Source organism: Corvus kubaryi, unplaced genomic scaffold, assembly GCF_017639235.1.
Source record: "Corvus kubaryi isolate FWS band 111438036 unplaced genomic scaffold, C.kubaryi_AGA036_p1.0 37236, whole genome shotgun sequence".
In the NCBI taxonomy this organism is placed as follows: Eukaryota; Metazoa; Chordata; class Aves; order Passeriformes; family Corvidae; genus Corvus; species Corvus kubaryi.
In genome coordinates this window covers 2,260,484-2,284,022 of record NW_024581067.1, presented here as the reverse complement: position 1 = coordinate 2,284,022, position 23,539 = coordinate 2,260,484, and the positions used below count along the sequence as shown (strand labels likewise).

General features: G+C 41.0%; 1 protein-coding gene across 1 annotated transcript in view; it reads left to right on the top strand.

The window, feature by feature from the left end:
- Nucleotides 1-23,539, top strand: part of MSH3 (mutS homolog 3) — a gene marked incomplete at its 5' end in the record, with an annotated part of 85,480 nt that overhangs the window by 48,989 nt on the left and 12,952 nt on the right. The window contains 7 exons of the mRNA XM_042023041.1: nucleotides 5,438-5,625; nucleotides 8,128-8,296; nucleotides 10,491-10,555; nucleotides 11,857-11,973; nucleotides 13,567-13,674; nucleotides 15,281-15,395; nucleotides 18,620-18,777. Of these exons, the coding sequence (XP_041878975.1) occupies nucleotides 5,438-5,625; nucleotides 8,128-8,296; nucleotides 10,491-10,555; nucleotides 11,857-11,973; nucleotides 13,567-13,674; nucleotides 15,281-15,395; nucleotides 18,620-18,777 (920 nt within the window). The remainder of the gene's footprint in view (nucleotides 1-5,437; nucleotides 5,626-8,127; nucleotides 8,297-10,490; nucleotides 10,556-11,856; nucleotides 11,974-13,566; nucleotides 13,675-15,280; nucleotides 15,396-18,619; nucleotides 18,778-23,539) is intronic.

Sequence of the window (23,539 nt, the reverse complement as noted above, 5' to 3'; positions counted from 1 at the left end):
AATTCAAGCTGGCAGTTTTAACTTGGCCTTTCACAAGTTCCCGTTGCCTCAGACCACCAAGACCTGTTTCTGATTTACCCCAGGAATAAGCAATCTTGAATTAGAACAGCATTTTTGCAGGGGGAATTGGGTATTACCTTGGTGGTCACAGTTGAGCTGCAGTTTTGCCCCAGCCTGAAAAAGGACTGTGGGAGCGGTTAAGGAGACAGGAGCAGTACTGCAGTTGCCATGGAGAGAGGAGTTAACTTCACAAGGGCTGGTTGTTGTTCTCAGTTTGTGCAGGTCCAGCACCTGACACCTTGCCAGGCAGAAATGCTCTCTACTGCAGACAGGCCTCACTCCTCTCTGTGGAAAAAGAAGGGTGAGTGCAGGTGAAATGTTTGAAGACTTCTGGTTAGCCCACAGAAGCTGACTGCAAAAGGAATCTGAGAGACAGGCAATTTTAAAGAGCTTGGTCTCAACAGTGCCTGGAGCTGATGCAGAATCAGGCCTTGGTGGCAGAGGTGGTGCTCGGAGTTTTCCAGCACCAGATCAGCCCGTGGAGCCTGAGGAGAATCACCAGATCACCTGGCACAATTCAGACCACACACGTTTCCTTCTGGCATTGGTGACAGATACAAGTGGCAGGACCCTACATTTTTGCCTCAGTTAAAGTGGGAACTTGACTTGGAGTGTGGCAAAAGAGGGTCAGTGACCAATGTTTGAACAGGTTTGAAAACCAGTACAGAGTAAACATGCCATTAGTACTTTAAGAAATGTGTCCTACAGGCCAGCCTGATGTTTCTTGCTGTTTTCCTGTGTGGTTTTTCAGTGTGTTTCAGAAGATAAACATTTATGGGTTGAACCTGTATAAATATTTATCTTATTTGTACCCTTTGCTCAATAAACATTATTTTTTTAACTAAATCACAGTCACCAAAGGATTCGTCATAACAATTGGCCATTAAATGTACAAAACGGATTAAAGTGGAGCTGTTTACCTAAGGATGGAGAGCAATAATCAAACCTTACCACCACATGTAGTAAAACATAATTTCAGTTTGTTCTGCCTTTGACTTCAACCCTAGGCTCTCTCTTGCTCCCAGTTCCTCACAAACTGCTGCACTTGGGAGAACCTGTTCAGCTGTGATCAGGCTCTAGAGGTTTCCTGCCCACGTGCCAGGCTGCTCACCTGAGCAGAATGGAGCAGGCAGGTGCTGCAAGGGGGGTGTTTAGTGCCTGTCTGCCCACAGCCTCCCTGGGGATTGGCCTTCCCATTTTTCAGTGAATATCTCACTATTTCCTGGACGTAGCCGGACTCCTCAGAGGACAAGGGTGCAGCTCAGCTGGGTGCCAGGTGCGCTCAGTGGTGCTGAAAATGTGCCCTTCCCTGGAAGGTGCATTTGATACGTCATTGAGGAGGGTGTAATTTTCAGAAGATTCAGAGAAAAATGTTACGGTTTTGGTTTTTGGTTTGTTTTTTTCTTGTGTGAAATGAATACCTGTTATATATGCCCAGGAAATTAGTTACTGTTTGTATAGAATGTTTTAAATATGTTCTCCCCATAGGATAATCCTTTGACTTCTGCTAACATATACCTTGTATTTTTTACTTTTTTTTCTACCATGATAATAGCATGCACATGTTGCTTATACTACACTTTCAATCTTTCAAAGAATTAAAACTTTTAATCTTAAAAGAAGATATTTTTAGGTTTGCAATGCTAAATGCTGATTTGAGCAAACTGTTCCCTGTTAAGCTGATTAATATAAAGTCATAACAAGGGGACTTTGTAATCTTAAAATTAAATACCTCATTTTTCCCAAACCAAAGTGTGCTCTCTATGCTAAAGAGATAAAGGTGGGTACTACAATCTGACAAGAGTGATAAATGTATACTGCATTTAGACACCAGTATTTTTTATTTTAAATGCTTTTAACTTGGAGTGAGTGGTCAGTGGCTGTCAGCTGTGGGCCTCTGTTGGAAACACTTTCAGTAATGCAAACAGGGCTGGATTGCTGTCTGTGTTGCTGAGAGGGCGTTAGATCTCTGTTAGATCACTGGCAGCCACCCCATTTCAGGACAGCTTGATAAACTGCTGGATGAAACTATTGTTTGGCATCACTCTGAGGTTATTTCTCCAGTGCCAGAGAAGTTATGGCTATCACTGGTGTCATCTCAAAATCAGACTTCAAAAGTAGCACTGGATAAGCTTGTGAGGATCTTCTGTGAATGCAAGGCTGTTAATCCTGCTTTATGTGAACAAGTTTTACTGTATTTTAAAAGCTTCTAATTTATAACGCAGTTATGTATCTTTTGTAAGGATACTTAGGATTTGAATGGAATCAGCCCCACTGTAATGGAGCCCAGCTTTTCCAGAGTTATTTGAATGTATCTGTTCCAAGTTATTTGTTTGCTTAGTAAATTTATTTCTGCAGAGGAGACATTAAATTTTAGATGCAAAGTCCTGCAGTGTTACTAAAATGGAGCCAGGGGAAACAGGGACACTGAATCAGCACAAAAGGGGTATGTTCACCCTCATTCTTGGAGACACTCTATTTAAAAAGGTTGTTTGCAGTAAAACATGCTGCATTTCCCTTTCTCCAAAGGTCTGTAGTCACAGAATCGAACAGGTTTTTAACTCATTAGGTGGCTCTTACAGTGTCCTGTAGGCCATCAGAGTTGCTGTGAGGAACTTAAGCATGTTTATTAATCATCTTCTGACAAATCTTATAACTTCAAGAGTTGTTTCAGGTGACACTGCCTTGAAATCCAGCTTTCTTCTCTTAGTGAAGCCTCAGCTTCACCAGCCTCACCACCCTGACTGGCGAACACCTCAGCCAGGTGTTCTCATGTATACCCACAAACATTTCCCCTTCCCACACTCCTGCAGATTGTGTACTGATCAAGGCCCTATTTACTTCCTTTTGCAAAAAAGGAACAATTAACCCCGCCACCCCAATTAACACCACCTGGGGAACTGATGAGTTTCTTAGTGTGCATATTTGCTCCTGTCCTGTCCTGGGCACTGTTCCCCTGGGAATCACCCCGCTGCCTCCAGGGACCTCCTGTGCACACTCTGGAGTCCAGGGAAGTCTGGCAGGATTTTATCCCTCATCTGCATGGATGTGGATGATGATGATGATGATATAATCGGTCAGAAAGTGTTTTATTTGACTTTGAGTCCAAGCCTGGATTTATCATTTGTTCACAGTTTCAGGCCTTTCCTCTGTGCTTTGACTTCAAACACCGTTGACATATTTACTCCTTTATTTTTTTGTTTTATTTTGTTGTCAGAACTTTTTCAAGATAGAAGCAGTAAGTCCCAGATTATCAGAAAGATGATGATAAATAGCAGCAAGTTTTTTGCAGAGGAAACCCAAAGTTTTCATGAGGCAGAATAATGGACTGTTTATGAAGCAAGACTGAAAGACCTTTTTTTTTTTGTTAAATTGATGATTAAAGGAGAACAGAAGGCTTAGAGGTATTTGAAGGGTGTTAACAGCAAAGAAACAGTTGAGTTAGTGTAATACACAAGAGTAAAACCGGAGACATTTGGATTAATTTAATAGAAAGGAAATTTTTGCTAATAACACTTTTACATGATGATAGTTGTTGCATTATGGATTAATGGTAAGCACACAGTATCTCAGAATATACAGGAAAACTAACACAGAAAAATTGGAGCATTTGCAGGGAAACCTCCTCATGGGTCTCCTCTCTCCCTGGCTTGGTGGTTCTGTAAAATAGATGAGCTTAGGTTTTCCAGAAACATTCCGAGTGCAGTGTCTGTGGCCTTTCTGAATTCCTAACTGTGGTTAAATTGCATTTTGGCTAATACTTGATTCTGTGTTTGGGTACAGACATTCCTTGGGAATAACTACAGTGTAATAGGTGAGAGAATTGCCTTAGTTCTTGCATTTGAGTATGGGAAGGGAGAGGAAGAAAAATTTACTTTTGGGAGGAATTGAAAGAGGATGACAAAATAAAAATGCAGATGTGTTCTGTGAAATATTGAATCACTGTAGCCTCCCTCTTCTGTGAGCAGTTTTGTACTGATCACCACACAGTCCTGTCCAGAAATTAAATTCTAGATCTCTATGGTAGAAGAGAGAAAAAAATGTAGGAACAGAAGGATGTGGCAGACAAAGAATATTATATATCTTACTGCCTTCCTTGCATCCTCAGGTGAGAAAAATAAGCTGGTTTTCTTTCAGCATTGTCAGTTGACTGATAGGGGAATTTCAGAAGACTAAAGGAGGAATGTTTCTACAGATCAGTAAAATATGAAAAAACACCAGCATAATTATGTATTTATTATGGGCAACTTTTAAAAAATTTTCTGAAATTGGAAAGTCCTGGGAGTGCAACTGAGTTCAGCGAGTTTGGAGAGCACTGAGTGTCCTGTGGGACCAGGTTTCCCTTTGCTGTGCAGCTGTGGTGCAGCACAGATGCAAACCCAGTGCTGTGCAGAGCATTTCAGAATCAGCATTGCCTCCTGCGTGGGTGGGCATGGGCATGAGAATTGTTTCAGGAGGGGTGGTCACTGCTTGAGAAGCCCTTCCTGAACATGAGCTAAAGGTAACAAACCATGCTGACACTGGGGAGCATCCAGAACCTAACAGCAAAACGCTTGAACCACATCGCAGGTAACGTTAATGGTTCAAAAAGGGAGAGGAGATTCTCTCTTAGAGCTGGTGCTTTTGGTGAGAAGCTGCTTTAAGGGAAGTAGAGTGCTCCTGCTCTGTGAATGTCATGAATGAGGCTCTGACAGTGCTGTGTGTGTTGGCCCCAGGTTGGGATGTTCCCTTTTAGAGAACAGAGAGACAGAGAATACTCTGGATAACTGCCTGAATGAGGAAGGAGGATCCTCCATTGTGGTGATCAGAGGATGACAGATGCAGAGTGGGCTGGTGTGTTCTCCTCTGTCTTCCTCACGCAGGTCTGGGAGCAGCCAGACAGAGCCCAAGCTGTCAGTAGCTACAACCACTTCAAACAGGGTGCTGGTTTTCCTCCTCTCTATGTTTTTCCTTCCTGTGTTCCTGATCCCAGTCTCTCCCTGCCTGTGCCTGACCTTGCCTTCCAAACCCTGTCCTGCCAGGTCAGCAGCCTGGGGTGCACAGGACCATATGGACAAGGTGTGGTGCTCCTGAAATTACCCAGTCTGCTTTTTTTGCTGTGTGCATGTTATTGCCCCTACTTCTGCTTTTCTATGCACATCTGCCCCCAGCAACAGGAGCGCTGGAGATCAGCTCATGACAAATTCCTAAGGACAACGGTTGAGACAATTGGTGTGATTAATTAACCCCCTGCATGGGGCAAGATGGTGCAGCTCTGTCACTGTCCATACATTTTATTTGCATTTTGTCACATTTTAAAAAAGAGCAGAACCTGTAGGTTTTCTGTTAGTGAAAATATAATGCATTGTAATGATTCAGACACTGCTTCCCTTCTCAGTGCTCTACGCAGGAGTTCTTCTTGATAGTCAGCACCCTGTCTCGTCTGGACTTGGGAATTCAAGCTTTTGTCCCAGTCATACATTCCCATGTGAGATCTCCTCTGTTAAAAAATGCACTGCTGGAAATCCCAGACCTTCTCTCCCCAGTAAAACAGTATTTAAAGATCCTTAATGAAGAAGCAGCCAAGTAAGTAGAAAAAATACGTGATTCTCCTGTGCCTCATAGGCTTTCTGAGTAGATGTGTTCAGTTATGCAAATTTTGCATCTTGGTTTAATACACCTTAGTTTTATATTTTTTATTTCATATTTATTTATGTACAGTTCCTTTTAGTTAAAGCAGAGTTTGTTGTTGTGGCTTCCATTCTGTTTTTAAAGTTAAACTAGGTGAGGGAGAATTTTGCCTAGTGGGTGTCTGCCTCAGGCTGAAGGATTTTTTGAAAGTTTCCCACCTGTTTTGGGTGATGAATTTACAGGAAAATATGTTTTGCATTACGCTAATTTGTTTAACAATTAATTAATTAATTAAAAGTTAATTATTTTTTTTAAAGAGAAGCTAATGCTTTTGAAGACAGACTTGACCTTCAGCAGAGTGGCAGCTCTGGTGTCAGGAATAGGCCTTTCACTATTTTTGTGAGAATTCATTAAAACTGTCTGCTCTTTTTTGTCTTAATTACATCCATTGTTTGTCCAAGAAAAAAAAAAGACAGAGGAAGAAGATGCTAAATTGGAATTTATACACATTATATTGGAGAACATACTTAAAGAATTTGCTGGGTACTGTTAGCTCTGAAGAACTGCTGCCTCCACTGTTACCCCTGGATTCTTTGCTGAGCTTGTGGCAAAAAGTTGCGTGTCGTTATATGGGGGCAGCATAGTCTTAACTTTATATTCAAAACAGACTAGAAATAAACATCCACCTTATTTATAAAACATTTTTTATCTTCTCCAAACTGCGATTTAAAAATAAATCTTAAGAATTGAAGCCTAGAACCTAATTTTATTTGCTTTTGATTTAGAGATGGATCTGAGGTATATAAAGTTAGAAGTTGAGAAGGGCAGAAGGATTTCCTCTGACCATTGGAAAGGTGGGATTATGAGATTCCTGCTGATGCCTGGTGCCCAATTGTAGTTGTGACAGTTTATGCCAAAACAGACCATATCTAAATTGTACCAGATTTACTGTAGGTAGGTTCAAAACATGGGGTGTTTTTCTCTGTCACTGTGCTAGTGATGGCTAGAATAGTATACAAGATATAATTGATCTGCTGATTGGGTATATTGTACTTACACTTACTCAGAAATGATTAACCTGACTTACTGTTTGGCCTTTATATCTCTCAAATGTATGTGGTGGTATTGTTTTTACTCAAAAACATTTCTTTCATCAAAATCATGGCTTCTACTCACATCCATCCATGCACACACACACTTGTGCACATCCTGCATCATGTGTTAACTTTGTTATGAGGTGTGGATAAAATCCTGTAATTGTTCTCAAAAGTGTCCCTTTGCTCCAGAATTTTTTCTTTACAGGGAGTTTGAGATTTTGGGATTTGTGTTTTTTAAGGTGTCAACATTAAAATTTTTTGTAGGCATCACGTAGCAGTGACAGTCGTCACAATCAGCTGCTGGCTACTAGTGATCTTTTTTTTTTTGCCTTGCATTCCCATGGAAACTAGTCTAATTACCACAAAATCGTTTCTAAAAATTAGTATTGTACTTTAAAATGGCATCTTTGCTGTCACTTATGTAATGCCAACGACGATGGAATGCAAAGCCAAAGCACAGCTCTGTTACCTGCCTTGTCACTGGCTCCAGCTGTAGTTCCATGTGCAGGCAAAGGGGTAGTGGAGTAAGAAGAATATTAGATTTTTTTATTACTTCCATGCTATAATACTTTCAGTTCGCTAATTACTTGCTCTCCACATATTAGTTTTCAAGGTAATTATATAATTAACTTGCAGAGTTCTGTATTGACTCTAAAATGCAAAGTTATATTGCAATTAACTTAGGGCCGATCACACTGCTTTTTATTGTTTGCCTGGTACTTAGTAGGGTAAGTTAAATTTTTGTTATGTTTGTTGACAGCCACATTTTTAATTGCTAGTTCAGCTTCTCAGTTTTAACCATTTCAGTGGCATTGCTTCTTTCAGGTTTCAGTCCTGATGCTGCCAAAACAGTTCTGTCATTTTTTCTGGCACTGAAACTAGAAAAGGGCATTGTTTTGCATGTACTTAAAAGTACTCTGGTTAATCTTTTCTGGACAAAAGAAGGAAGCTGCTCTGGGAAAGTACTGATGGCATTCTGCTTTGATGAGGACCTTGGGGGGGGGATTTTTTCTGTGCAATCCTTACAAAAATGTGTCCGATTTTGGCCAAATTCTAAATGTGTCAAAAATCTGTGTTCACGTTATGCAGAAGTTAGCTAAAGTTTCACATTTAACTGCAATTAAGGTGTTGCCAGCAGCTGGTGGGCTCTGGATACAAAGTGCCTCTCTGTTTATGTGGTGGCTACACATTTCAGTAACTGGGCTGTGCTGTGACCAAGCACCCGAAAATCTGTGTTTAGACGGGAATTAAGCTAATGTTAAAACAAATGAAAATAAATTAAAATAAGGATGCAGACAGTAGAATTGGGGAATATCTCTCTGTTTTTACTGTTATTTTATCTTACATTTTTTATGGATAGGACTGGAGATAAAACACAGTTGTTCAAGGACCTCACAGATTTCCCTGTCATCCGAAAGAAAAAGGAGGAGATCCAGGATGTGCTTTCTAAAATCCAATTGCATCTGCTGGATATTCGTAAACAGATTAAGAACCCTTCTGCAGAGTATGTTACCGTTTCGGGTCAAGAGGTACTGTGGGGTTTATTATGTATGACTGTACCCATCCTTGCCTAGAAAATAGCTTAAAAGCGGGACCTAGCTGGAACTCTATTCACTGAGCATGGTGCTTCATGAGGGCATTTGACTATAATCTTTTGTACAACTTTGAAGAACAGCTTTTTTACCTTTATTTGTGTGACTCCTTTATTTGTTAAGTCAATCACTTTAGTGACTTAAATAATAGAAACACATCAGTGCAGTTGAATTTGGTTCAGTAATGCTTTGCTTTTCTGTCTTCGTAAAAACACTCACGTACTTGCAAGGTTAATTGTATGGCTATTAAGTGCTGGAATGCTCTCAGAGAACCAGGAAGCACAGCATTTGGTTAATTTGAAGAATGGTGAAAGGATTTCTGAGTACTGAGTCAGACTGTAATTTGAAAGATGGGAGAGAAGAGGGAACAGTATTAAAGAATGTAAGTGTTGTTTTACTTCCAATTCTTGGAAATGGTGTTCTGGACTGGAACTTTTGTTGATGGATGCAGTACACGTGTGGGCAGGACATGATCCAGCGAGCTGAGAAGTTCAGTGGTGAAAAACAGAGACAACAGACCCTGCCACGTTTGTGGGGGAACTGAAAGGAACAGTGAGGTAGGACTGCTCAGCGTTCTCCTCTGGAACTGAGAGTAGGAAGCTGGGAAAAACTCTGCAGAAAATTGGGGAAAGAAAGGACTTAGGAAACAGAATGAGAGTTGTGAGTAGAAGAGAGGAGTGGGTGAGGACAGGGAGGGAAGGGGCTGGAATCAGCCGTGGGGCACTTAGGAAGCTGAGAAAGATCCAAGAGACACAGGAGGGAGCAAATAGGCACTGCTGAAAATGATGGAAGGGATGAATTAGAGACAGCAGCCTTTCATAAAGACCTGAAGTGGATGTTCTTGCTGAGGGTGAAGCTGAGAACAGGAAACACACAGCCCCAGAGTCGGGTTGGCTGTCAGCACAGAAGCTGAAATCCAAGGGAAGAGTGAAAAGAGTGTTTATCTGAGGCAGGGAAGAGCAGGATTTGCAAGGTTTCTCTCAGGGAAGCTGGGTTAATAGCTGCCATCTGTGTGAAGTAAAGAAAAAGAGAGGAACTCATCAAAGGGAGGAGAGCATCCGAGGAAGGACTGAAAAGTGGTTTTGGAGCCAGCAGTCACTGCACACATTTCAGAGAGGAGGCCTTTGTTGCAGGGCACGGCTCAGAAGCCTTTGCAGACAGAGATGTGTCTGGTGCCTTGATGAAAGGAGCTGCAGAGGTTGGGGATAGCTCTTATTTAATGACATCTGGTGTGGGTGTTTCACAGACACCAAAAGAGGCAGCAGAGAGGGGTCAGAGAAGATGGTCAGTGAGGAAAAGAAAGATGCCAGAGGAATGGAAATAATGGAAACTTAATTGTATGGGAGGAGTAGAACACAGGACTGGAACAGGAATTTATTTGGTTTGAGCTCTTTCTTCTTTAGATCTGTATGGTATATTCTCCTTACGTTCTTGTATCACCCTGATAGATGTAAAATTCAAATGCTCCTTCACAACAGAGAAATATCTTGGAAATGTTTTGGGTGAATTAAGAACCAGTGCCCTCTGTCCTTGCTGTATTTGTGTGTTAGGACTGTTATCCTTGTTTGTTCTTGGGGGTGGTTGCTGGCTCCTCTGGAAGTTTTTATCTAAATCTTATTAACCACAATGGAAAAGTTTTGTCAGACATGGATGGGTCTTGTGGCTTTCCATAAATGTGGTCAGGTTCTGTGTTAACCTAATCTGTGCAGGAAATTCGTTTTCCAGCTGAATTCTGTGACGTGAGAATGCCTCCACTCTCTGACATCCAGGACCTCAGGCTATTGTTACAAAGATAACTGACATGAATCATATAAAATACCGCAATAAACACGTCACGTAAATTTCACTGCACTGAGCATCTTGACACTGCTGCTGCTTTTCCCTGTGCCTCCTTTTCTGACCTGCGTTCATTTGAACCTGAAGCAAAGTTGTGTAGGTGCAGAGGGGTTATGTATGTCATAACCCCAGCTTTTTTGGGGGAGAAAAGAACATTCCCTTCTGGTCTGCTCTTTCTCTTCAGGCTCAATATGGTTTTTCCTCTGAGGCTTGCAGTTTGATAAATGACGATTCTGATTCTCTGCTCTTCCTTTGACTTCCCATCATGTGTAACGTTACATTTCTGTTATTTTAGTTTTTGATAGAAGTCAAGAATTCCCATAAATCATCTGTGCCATCTGACTGGGTTATGGTTAGTAGGTATGTAAAATGTCTTTGAAGTTTGTTCTAATAGAGAAGAAAAATCAAGAGGTATTTTGGTATTACAATTGATTACATGCACATTTTCATCTCCCATGTGTTTAGGTTTGTTGGGGTTTTTTTTAGCTGAAAACCCAACCAAGTAATAAATTTATTGCTTAAAAGCAAAACAACCCAAACAAAACTGAGGAAAATTGATTTCTTACAACATTTGTTTTTACACAGTACATCCTCAGAGCACAGAATTACTCACCCCATCTTTCAAGGTGCATGTCCTGGTGTCAGAACTATGGCCTTGATTCAGTTGTGCCTGTAGCTTGCACGTGCAGATCCTTCATACAGTTTTGATTGTTTTTGTTTTATTCAGAAAGGTCAAAGTAGCTGTGCTAACATCTGCTCATACACCTCGGTAAATTCAGTGCATTTAAAATACCATTTTGCTTACTCATACAGGCAAGCTTTTCTTGCCTTGGGACTTGGTGTAATGTAAGCTTGATTCTGGATAATTTTCCAGCAGATGAAACAGAGATGGACTCAATGATGTAGTTGGCTTTTTTTCTTTTCAGTGGTTTGATTTATGATTTGAATGGGTTGAATACCTGAAAGTTACAATGTCCATGTAAATGCTGAATTCTCCACAAGCCCCAGTGTGTAATGTGTGAGCACAGACATCTCTCACCAACTCTGAAGTGATGCTCAATTCACTTATGCAAGAATTAACACTCAATTCTCTTTTAATTAAACTTCTTTTAATACTCAAAAGTGCACAGATCAGACAGAATTAACTTGGTGAACAAATTACAGCTAGTCTGGATTCTGTAAAAGAATGCCTGGATATGCCAAATGGAGTCCTTAATGAAAATACATGAGTAAATAGCAAGTGCCTCAAGTGGAAACTAGCAAGACCATCTGTATTTTCCATGTTTATTTCAGGCTTATCATGAAGTTTTCCTCTTTAAAGTGAATCTGGTTTTGTCTAGTTCATTGTATATCAACCCATCACAGCAAAGTCATTCACTTGGGCAGTTATGGCTGAGCAGTTTTGTGAAATACGTAAGCTCAGGTGATAATGCCACACTGTGCACAGCATTTCAAAGCCTTCTGATACCACTTTTTTCACAGTAGAGGCCACTGGAATCTATAGGGTTTGGTATCACAATGGAAGAGCTTTTTTTTTGTTTTAGAGCATCCATTGTCAAGGCTTACAGAGATTAAGGAAATTACTCCAATTTTGCATGTAGATGGTGTAGCTGATTGCCTGGTAACCTTGATTTCCAATCAGTCCTTTCTCTCCGTTGCAGCACAAAAGCTGTCAGCCGCTTCCACTCGCCTTTCATTACAGAAAATTACAGACTCCTGAACCAGCTCCGGGAGCAGCTCGTCCTTGGCTGCAGCGCTGAGTGGCTGCGCTTCTTGGAGTGAGTGCACCAGAGTCAGCTTTCACCACTCTGTTCCACCCCGCTATAGGAACAGAAGAATGCTTATCTTATAAGCACAACAGTTCATAGTTACATTGTCCTCACAAGTAGTCAATTAAAAGGTTGTTCTTCATTGTAAAGCATTTGAGGGCAAGACCTTTGAGCCCGCGTCCTGAGACCAGCAGTCATGTCTCTACATTTGAAAATTCTGATGAAAATAATACTTTAAAGTATATAAGGTGTCTCCCAAAGTTTGAAAAATAGTATCACAGCATTAAGAATCTGAAAGTACAATTAACTCTGAGTGAAACTGAATCTAGTTGGTTTTATTGGTTTTAGTATATTATTTATTAATATTATGTAGTAGTTGTATTATTTTTTATATTAGCATATATTTTATATATGCTATCCTGACTATGAGAGTTTGATAGAAAGTATTGGTAGTTTTATTGTCCCTCACATCTGGCACATCTGTTTGTCTGAGATCAGAGTTTTCAGTGGGGTTATTTGCCTATTTAGGCAAAGGATCTTTAAAATGGGACTTCAAAAATAGGTCCTGAACTTCTCAGAATGTCTTTAATTTTTCAGGTGCCTGGTTATCTGTTATTTTTCACTTCCATGAATTACAGAACCACTGAAATTGTTCCTCTTGTCATGCAGTGATAGTTTGCAAAAACTTATCAAGTCCCTGCTCAAGTTGTCTCACTGGATTTGCTTCCCATTAGCAACCCAGAAATTCTGAAAACTGAGTAGAAACTGGGAAAACATTCCAATTCACACTTCCCCAGTTGTGTTTCCTTTGCAGAACTATAAAAGTAGTTCTCTCCATGTTCACCTGGCTGTGCTCAGCAGAGTTGTAGGAGAGCAGCAGACAGAAAGGGAAGACCTGTGTGTAGGAAAGTGCTCTTCTTTCCCACCTCTCCATTCACTGATGTCTTTGTTTATTAAATTTTGCCCCCCTGCTGGTTTTATATTCAATGTTGTAGCTTTGAGACTAGGGGAGAGGAAAAGACAAATTCCAGAGGACTAGGAGAATGAACTCTGCTGAAAACTCGGTTCTCCTGGTAACATCATTATTGCACTGGGGAAGCAGCACCATAAACTGAAAATGAATTCTTGAATTTTCTGTTGCAGATACCATACTTGGTTGAAATTGTAGACAACTCCTGTGCTCAGATGCTCTTAGTTTGGTTCTTTTTTGACTGTAACATATGGTTGAGGTTGAATCAGCAGTTGGGATTCTGCTGCTGAGATTCTATATCAATTCTGATAAATTGTGGCATTTTTGTACACCTCGTTTAGGCAGCAGGGATCAACTGCTGACCCTTTACAAGCTATCAAATGAATTTAATTTTTCCTGATTTTCTGTGCTTAAAAAATAATTCATTGTTAGAATGGGAGGTGAAGTCCACCTTGATTAAGGTCCTCATGTTGTATCTCATAACCTGCTGGAAGATTTGGATTCAGAATGATTTAAAGAGCACAGGAGCCCTGTGAAGATCTTGCATGGGGTGCATTTTGACAATCTTTTTGTATCTGCACAGAATTACTTCTTTCCCTGTTTTTGTGTAACTTCTCCCTGTTTTGATGCAGCCATTTCAGTGAGCATTATCACCCTGTGTCTAAAGCCATTTGTCACCTAGCAACTGTGGACTGCCTGTTCTCATTGGCCCAGGTGGCCAAACAAGGAGACTACTGCAGGTAATCAATTTTTAATTTTTAGTTTTTATGTAGGATTTTATACGGAATTATAAGAGCGTATTTAAAATAAATTAGGTTTTAATATGTGTACCATGATAAAAAGCACTACTAAAATTGTTTACCGTAGTTTCAACCTAATCTGATTTTGCAGAGCATCACTTCTGGACTGAATGCAAGTCTGTAAACATTGCAGTTCAAATTTGATATCTTTGTGTTTGCTGTTTGACCTGAGTCTAGTAGATGATGTCTTAATTATATGTAAATAAATGCTGGACTTTGTGTGGGCTTTTTTTCTGTCTTTTTTAAAAAAGCAATTATTTTTTATTCTCAGCAAGGTCTGAGCTTATGATATCTTTCTAATACTTAAGAGTCTGAGGTGTCTGAGGTATCTGAGGTATGTTTCAAGGGTGTATCTCAGGTAATTAACAGGTAAATATTAATGCAGAGCAGTGGTGATGCCTCACCTGGGCTCAGGTGTGAGAGCTGATGAGTGACCTGCTGCCTCTGCCCAAGACCCATCCACTGAGAGGGGCATGAAGAGAAATCCACTTGCAAATACTTCTGCTTTGATACATCATTAAAGATAATATTGATCACTCCTGGATTCTTGGGATCTTGTATGCCTCTATCAAAATCTCTTTGAAAATAATTGCTCACTTATTTCTGTATACTCAGATGAGAAAACAAACTGAAATCTGATTAATTTGCTGTGCAGAATTTAAATAATACACTGAATTTTTTAGAGTGGCTTAGAGCTTATAAACTAGAAGGAAGGAGACTTCTCAGGGAAAACTCAGCTGCAGGGAAGGTGTCAATAATTAATTATTTTGGAGGGCTGCTGAAGGGAAGACTGGACTTCAATATTAAGTATTTTGGAGGAATATTTTTTGGCTTGTGAGAATTGTTTGTCATGGCCCTGCCTGAGGCAGGTAAATGAGTCAGGTCAGGAGCAGAGGTGTTGGAGAGATGAGCCCCTCTTGCAGTGTGCTGGGAGGCTCTTCCTTTGCACAGACAATTCACAGCATCAGGGCTCTCAGGCAGCGAGTGGAGGTGTAAAGGTGATGGTGTGGGCAGTCCAGAGAACAACATCTGATGTTTGAGTGTCTACTCTGCAGACTTAAAGTGAATTTAAGTTTAAGGAATGCTGTTGAAGAGATGGTGCAAGGCCTAAGACTGTCTATATATTGGTTTCATCTCGGCTATACAACTGTTGGAAATATGTTCGTGCTAAACCCCCCACCATTATCAGTTTGTCCTCTTTCCCCAGTGCTTTGTCTTTATAGGACGCCATTTATTTGATTTCCATTTTCCATTTAAATTGCACTATCATTCTTCAACCTGAGGAAAATCTTACTCTCCACATCTTCCCTTTAAAGTCCACCCAAAGTGTTAGTTAATTTCCAGTCATAAAATTCTGTGGCTTTATTCCAGAATTCTCTTTTTCTCAGTCTTCAGAAATAGTTGATGGCAGTAATTAATTTTTATATTTTGTACTTTTTCCACAGAAACCTACATCATAGGTGACCCTCCTGCAGGCCTTAGTTACAGTAGTTCTACACAATCAGTTACAAAGAACACCGAAATGAATACCTTTCCTTTTTTGCAGACCAACTGTGCAAGATAATCGGCGTGAAATAATCATAAAAAATGGGAGGCACCCTGTGATCGATGTTCTGCTGGGAGAACAGGATCAATATGTTCCAAACACCACCAGCCTTTCAGTAAGTACCAAGAAACTGATTGAGCTTCAAAATGATTCAAGGCAAAGAGGCTGGGACGAGCTTCTGGGCCAGTGAGTTGAAACAGGTGATTTAGTCACACAACTGCCTGCTGGGCTGCATTTCAGAGAGGTGTTGCTAGATGTCACCACATCTGTTCTGTCCCTTTGCTGGTACCTTGCAGCCACATGCTCTTTTCACAACCTTGTTCAGTCTTAAGGCATAAAGAAAGGCAAGGTAGTCTCAAAATTAGGAAAATGTGTGTTTCAAATGGTTATTTTCAAAAAACAAATGAATAATTACAGGTTTTTTAACAGTGTCATCACGGGGAGTCTGCATTTTGTCGAAACTCTTAAGTTTTGGAATTTTTAATATGCAAATACATATCACAGGTTTGGTTTTTCAGATTAATTCTAAGATTGCTTGTAATTTTTTAATGTATTCTCTACCATGCAGTTTCTTTCTGGAAATATTAGTGTCATACAGCCTTCTTTTCCTGATAAACTAAAATGTGTCTTTTAAATGACATGCCTGTTTGAAGTTATTCGTTAAATATTTATCTCTCCATATATTTTTATAAATATTAAATATCTGTTCTTAATGAATATAAAAGATATGCTCACAACTTATCTCTGAGGTGTCTCTGCCTCTTTATACCGTAAATACAGGAAAGGTGTGAAACACTGCCAGACATTTGCTGCAAAAACAGCATTCAAATTTGTATGTATTTCTTGGGGAACATTTTTAAGTGCTATTCTATACTGAACAATGATACAGATATTTTGTAATACATCAGAGAATGTTTTCAAAATTATTTGTCAACTCCAAACAAGTGACAGATGGCACTTCCAAAGAAATTCAGCGTTTCATTCAGGAATCATCATGCACTTTTCCGCTTTTAGTGCCATTCTTATGCTGGCTTTCTAAACACTGAATATTACAAAACCAAGTGATCACGGCACAATCACTTTTGCTTCTACAGTTGTTTGAGTTCTCTCTTTCTTGAGAGAGGTGGGTGGGAACCAGTTTATTAAAGCGTCTCCCGTGTTCAAGTGATGTGTTTGGATCAGCAGGAAAATACATCTCCTGTCACGTCTTCAGCTGAAGTGTTGTCAAATACCTAACTTGAGGAAAAGGTTTTTTTCAGTGCCCTGAAATAAACAGCTTATTTTTCCATTGCCCCTCTCCTCCCCAAACATTTGTGGGTTGTTTCAGAACTTTTTACTTCAGCTGTGAATTCCAATAAGATGTTGCCTTTTGGCTGCATCACCTGTAAGGACAGAGGCATTTTCTGGTCTGATGTTGCAGCAGATGTTCTTCCTGAAAACCAGAACATTGGTTGCCATGAGTTGCCATGAGCTGCCATGAGTCCCACAGCATGGCTGCAGGGAGCCTGGACAGGCACCAAACACACGCAAAAAATCCGTGGATTCTAACAGATGAACTTGTGAACTCAGTGTTACGAATTTTGTTCTCATATAGTCACGCACACTTGATTACATCCATCCTTTATTCCCAGAAATGGCATTTTCTGTATTTTGACTTTATTGCCACTTCTGTACGGATGAGGTTTCTTTTCAAAAGCTGGTCAGCTTTTTACATATAATAAATACTGAGGTCTTGCATCATCTCTGTTACCTGAATTATAACATCAGTGACAGTCCTGTCTGTGTTTTGGGTGTGTCCCTATAAACAGAACGAAAGCCCAATCTGAACCCCAAATTTGTGAAGATTTTCAGAGTTGCTGCATGGAGATTTTGTGGTTGTTGTTACCACAGTGCCTTATCAGTGCCAAGTTCCTCAAGTAGTGTGACTAATGTCCATTGTGCACAGCCTGTCCTGTCTCCCTTGCCCCTCCTGTGGGGCAGTGGAGAGTGCTGCCTTCTGTTTAGATCATCATTGGTGCATTTCATCAGATGCACCCTCTGGAGACATCTAGCTGTGTGATGTCCTTGCATAACTTAAGCTCTTAGTCTCGATTCAGGCTGTGAGAAAGCTTTATAGGTTTGCTGACAAGTTTTAATTTTGTATCAGCAATTGTCTTGCACTAGAAGAGGACAATTTAATTCTGGAGCTGCAGACACATAGCAGTACCATGGGGAGTCTTACAGCTGAGATGAGTTCTTGCATCTGATTTCATTTTCTTGCGTCTGGTTTTAATGGTGACAGACACTGATGGAGATTGGGTCTGCTCACAGTAGCTGTGTTGCAGTCAAGTATTGCCAGACTCAGGAATGCCTTGATGCCTTGTAGCCACTCTGAATGTCCTTATGTCATACCAAGCCAGGCAGTTATGAGTGTAAAATCTATGTCAGGTCTTTGCCTACCAGATCTTAGCATTTGACAATGAGAACTCAAACTGGAGAGGAATCCAGATCACAGCCAGATTCAGGCAGTGCAGGCTGTGCTGGAAGCTCATGACTTTCTCCCTTTCTCCAAAGAAATTGCACAGAAGGGTTTGGGTTGGAAGGAACCTTAAATCCCATCCCATTCCACCCCTGCCATGGGCAGGGACACCTCCCACTGTCCCAGGCTGCTCCCAGCCCCAATGTCCAGCCTGGCCTTGGACACTCCAGGGATCCAGGGGCAGCCCCAGCTGCTCTGGGCACCCTGTGCCAGGGCCTGCCCACCCTGCCAGGGAACAATTCCTGCCCAAGATCCCATCCAGCCCTGCCCTCTGGCACTGGGAAGCCATTCCCTGTGTCCTGTCCCTCCAGCCCTTGGCAATTGTCTCTCTCCAGGTTTCCTGCAGCTCCTTCAGGCCCTGCAAGGCCCCAGTGAGGTGACCCCAGGGCTTCTCCTCTGCAGGCTGAACAAGCCCAGCTCTGGCAGCCTTTCCTCCCAGCAGAGCTGCTCCATCCCTCTGCTCATCCTGGTGCCTCCCCTGGCCTGGCTGCATCCAGCCCTGCATCCCTCAGCACCCCTCACTGCTTCCTGTGCTGGGGACCAAATTCTTCAATTCTTTCTTGGGTCCTTGATGGAGGACAGGAAGGTTCCCCCTCACTGTGTCCATTTTGCTCAAGAGTAATCAAAGTTGATTTTGGTGCATCTGGGACTTGATAATATCTGGAAAAGCAAATGTGATGAACTCCAAGAATGAAGGAAAGAGTTTAATAGAACATTTAATCCTGCAGACTTGTCCTGCATCCTTCTAAGCACACACCAGACTTTCTGGTAGAGGCACCATGTGCAGGGCCATGTATTTCACCACTGTTTTGTGTTTCCAGGGAGATGGTGAAAGGGTCATGATAATTACTGGGCCCAACATGGGAGGGAAGAGCTCCTACATCAAGCAGGTGGCCCTGATCACAGCCATGGCACAGATTGGCTCTTTTGTTCCTGCGGAGGAGGCCACAATTGGTGTTGTGGATGGAATTTTTACCAGGTAATCTCTCAAAACTTGCTGTATGTTTATGGAAATGCTACTGTGGCAGGGAGTGTGTGTATCAAAGTATAATTTAATTTTTCATTTAGAACTTGAGAATTTATACCTGAAGTTTCCCTTTTTCATTTTAAAGGCACAGTAGGTTCATTGCTAGGTTGTGATTCCAGTTTTCTGGTAAATTATAGTACTTGTTTTGTAATCTTTGAATCTTCAAAGGGTAAGAATTTTAATGTGTCTGTCTTGATTAAGATCCAGGTATTTAACTTACCTCCCTGAATGGACATCTCAGCCAAATTTGTGCTGCTGGGTGGTGGCCACATGACGTTTCTCCTAAAATTAATGTTGTCACATCTGAAAATCGTCACAGTTTCTGCTGGGAAGCTCTGTTGTATGTATTCATAATATTAGAGACTGAAAATTTTGGCCAGTATATATTCTATGCTTAATCTCCTTCCTGTACTATCAGTCTTAAACACACTTTCTCCTCACTTGATGTCCTTTTAAGGATGAATAATGACAGTTGATTTCACTGTCTCATTTTGAGACATTGATGAGTAATTGGTAAAACATATCAGTAGAGTCGAAACGCTGTATTTTGTAATCTAATATTGTTATGGTTTATTCCCCTGTTTTTTCCCCCTTTTCTTTAATAATAATGTCTTTAATTAGTAAATGTTTTGTGTTATTGCTGCTATTTGAGATGGATTATCATGTATGGTTATAAGTTTCACAGCAATCAGGTACCTGAGCTAGAATTTCCTGAAATTCTAGTTCTGTAATGCCAGTGTGCACTCCAGAGGTAACTTTTAATCAAGAATCTGAGGTACTGCTCACCTGGGATTGCTTCATCCTATAAAGGTGTTGTGTTCCTACTTTCCACTATGTCACGACAAAGCCAAGTGAAAATCACACCTTGGTGCAGTGCAGTGCGGAGCCAACCATTTGTGTCATCTTCCCAGAAGTAACTGGAGATGAGAATTCAAAATGCTTCACTTTTTTCCTCTACCCTGTGTTGAAAGGACTGCTTGATGGGATGAGCATTTCTTGTGGGGACACAGAGACGCAGGATCTGGCTGACGTTACAAAAGGAGCATTACAGCATCACTAACCATTTGAGGATTATTTTAGTCTTCCTCTGGTTTTGTAGCTGAACTTGGGTTCACACTTCCTTAAATTCTAACCATACACACGTAAGTCTGTTACTCTCAAGCTGAGTATCTGCTTTCCTCTGCTTTTCCTAGACTGCCATTGCAAAAGGATGATTTCTGCAGAAAATACTAAGAAATGTGACACAGTCATTGGGAGAGACGTTTTGTTTTGTGCCCACTTGAAAGAGAACAAATTGGTTTTTTTTATCTGTGTTCCACCTGTTCCCCAGTGTATTTCCCTGATTCCACTTCACTTTTCTGTATATTAGAATAAAATCCAACTATTTTTCACAACTTTTCTGATAAAGTAGTGTGGTCAAAGGTAACACTTCTGCTTTCAGACTTCAAGCCAAGCAGACATAGAATGTGTTTGTTACTCTGTGAGCTTTCAGGCCATTTCGTTTGTAGCCCAGTCATATTCTAGCACAGGGAATTGAAATTTTTTTTTTCCTCCTTGTCTATATTAGTTTTGGAAGCTCAGCTGGATGTGCCATTCTTCATTTAATGTGATGTGTGTCAAACACCAGATAAATGTGTGGAAGAATTACTGAAATTCTTGTAATTGCACTAGCAATTAAGAGTAAACTAATTGACTCAATCCAGAAGAAATTGGTAATACATTATTAAGACAAAAATCGTCATGCATTAGTTAAAAGGTGACAGGAAGAAAAAGGAGAAAACGAACAGGTTACCAGATTCTGCTCAAGATGTACAGAGACCGTCCAAGATATAGGCACCTCTCTTTTGGTTGGTTTGGGATTTTTTTGGGTAGGTTTTGGTTTTTTTCAGGTTTCTCGGATAGGTCTTAAAGTACGTAAGTCTGTCAGGCAGGTAAATGTGATGTTGCAGTCAGGGCACTTCACAGCCATAGGAAGTTACCCTTGAAATAGTTTTTAATGCCTGGTTTGAGGAAAGAATCAATAAATCAGCTGCCACATGTTGTGTCCTACTCAAGGTTTAATGCTTTTTTCTAAGACCTCAGGTTTTGCCCTGTACTCTCCCCTGGGAGGGAATGACCTGGAAGAGATCAGAGCCTTTCTCTTAACTACCGCCAATTTTATTGGGTTTTTTTGTTTGTTTGTTTGGTTTTGTTTGGTTTTTGTTTTGTTTTTGTTTTTGTCTTCTGTGCTTTTTTTTGCAGGTTGGTTTTGTTTGGATTTTTTTTAATGATAACAGCTATGTAGACCTCGTTTCTGCACTGCCACCCCAGGCCACAAGGTCTTGCTGGAAAGTGTGAATTTTCATTTTGTTGTTGATAACTTCGGTATATTTTTAATACTTTAAAAACCTAACGTGGGAAGGTGTCAGTCTCTAAGGTACTTCCATCACTGCTCTGGTGATGTTTTGGGGGATGCTGTTAGCATGGCACCCCTGCAGGGAGGGGTAGTGAGGGATGCTCAGGGATGCAGGGAGGGATGCTGAAGGATGCAGCAAAGGGTGCAGGGAGGGATCAGTCAGTGGTGCTCTACAGGCTGACTCTGTGAGGGGTTCTGTGCATCAGGATTACCAACAGTTCTGCGTGATAAACCTTTTTCAGTTTTGGTGCTTTACCCTTTTTTTGTTTGTAGACTGCATCTTCCAAGTGTGAATTCATACAGGTTTAAGGGATTTGTATCTCCAGGATTTGTGTCTTATTTTCCAAGTAGGGTTTCCATGGAAATTGAAAGGTTGCTACTATGGTTATTCCATGTGATATATCGTGCTTATATATGCTAGCATCTCTAAATTGACTTTAAATATGGGATTACATTAACGGTTTTTAAAGATGCAAGAGGAATTGCTTACAGGTAGAGTGAGACAGGAATGATCTTTCTTCATTACTGGGTAGATAGGCAGGGGACAGTGCTGAGCCTAGGCCAGAGTAGGGGGAGTACACAGGATTTGGAGGATGCTTGCTGGTTAATATTGTCTTCTTTTTTTTCCCTTCTCCAGTAAGGGATAATGGTTTCTTGCAATCTTTTCTTAAAGAATTTTAACTTAATCAGTGGGTTTATATTAAAAAAAAAATAGAAGGGTTTTGAAAAGACTGAAACTCCATCTATATTGACTTGTAATGGGATTTGGATATTTAATTCTCTGATGTTTGAAAATTCTGTAAATGGGCTCATTTTCTGCTTTAAAATTAACCTTCAGGTTTTGTTAGTTCTGATATAGTCATTCAGACAGTGAAATTAAGATGCTGTTTCTCTGTGTGTTTGAGTAGGAACACAGAGCAAGGGTGGACATCCATGTATGGAGGAATTAATGAAAGGAATTCTGCTGGCTTAATCATGCCCTCAGGAGGGGCGATGTTCAGCTGCTGAAAAAGCTGACCTCTGCAGAGGTCCCACTTCTCATTAATTATTGAAAGAATTTCCCACTCCTAGGAGGCTTTACCCTACTTCCTGTGGGCCAACAGTAGCTCTTCATGAAGGGTCCATGTTCAAAATTGGGAAGGAGAGGGAGAATGCTAGAGCACTTAGAAGGCAAAACATCTTCAAATAAACAAGCTCATTTATAGTTCCAATTACCAAGTGCCTTCAAGACTTTGAGAATCAATTTTTGGATATCAGAAGCTGCCCTCAGAAAGAACCCTGTGAAGGAGAACAAACCCTGCCAGCACCAGGTGATGGTGCGGGCACAGAGAGTAATTTCCTTCCTAGAGCACTTACCTGCCAGGGTTTCTCTTCTGTGTTGAAATAAGAACTATTTTCACTTATTTCAGGGAGCAAGCACAGTCATTACAGTGACCCACACCTTCCAGGGAGGTTTTATCCATCAGCCAAGCTGGGAATGCTATTAAAGGTGCAGCTGCAGTTGTCTGAACTAACGGAGTGCACTGTGCTTCACATGCCTTTGAAAACTGCCTCTCTCACGTGGTCTGCCTCATGCTTAAAGGTTACATGAATACATGGAGGCATCACTAAAATGCATGTAGATTATCCTCTCATGCACTTTGTCTCTCTTGAAAGAGTTATCTTGCTGTTTGCAGCCTCTCAGCATGACTTTAATCCTCATGGCATCAAATACAGTTGGAATTCCATGGTGGAATCCTGGATCTGTCTGTCCCAGGTCTCAAGTTACATCACTGTTTTGGTATTTTCTAATCTGTTGTTCTTGTATAATGATTCTGAACATGTGTAAAAGCTGTTTGTTCAATTAAAACCAGAGCACAGAAATCTTTGGACAGCTGAGCACTGAAATCATGGAGGAGTTTCATCTCCCTCACCAGTGGCCTCAGTTGGGTCATGTTATTTCCAGCCACCAAGGTCCAATCTCAGCCAGGTACCTTGGAGTGGCTTTTCTGAGTTGATTGATGGGTTCAGTAAAGGAAGGGGATTTTGATCACTTCAAGCAACAACAGAACAACTGAGAATCTTGCCAAGTGAAGGTGCATTTGAGGTCCATGGGAGTGTCAGCTATGTCCTCCCAGCTGTGGCCTGTGGTGACGCAGGTCTGGTGGTGAACACACCTCTTTGCAGGGTCTAGGGAAACATGTCCACACACGCTGTGTCCACCCTTGAGGGGACACCAGGTGTGTGCATGACTCAGTTTGCCACAGGAGTGTCAGTCACCAGGGTATAGCCAGTCCCAGACCAGGGGCTGCAGCTCCTGCCGAGGGCAGCTCCCGTCTC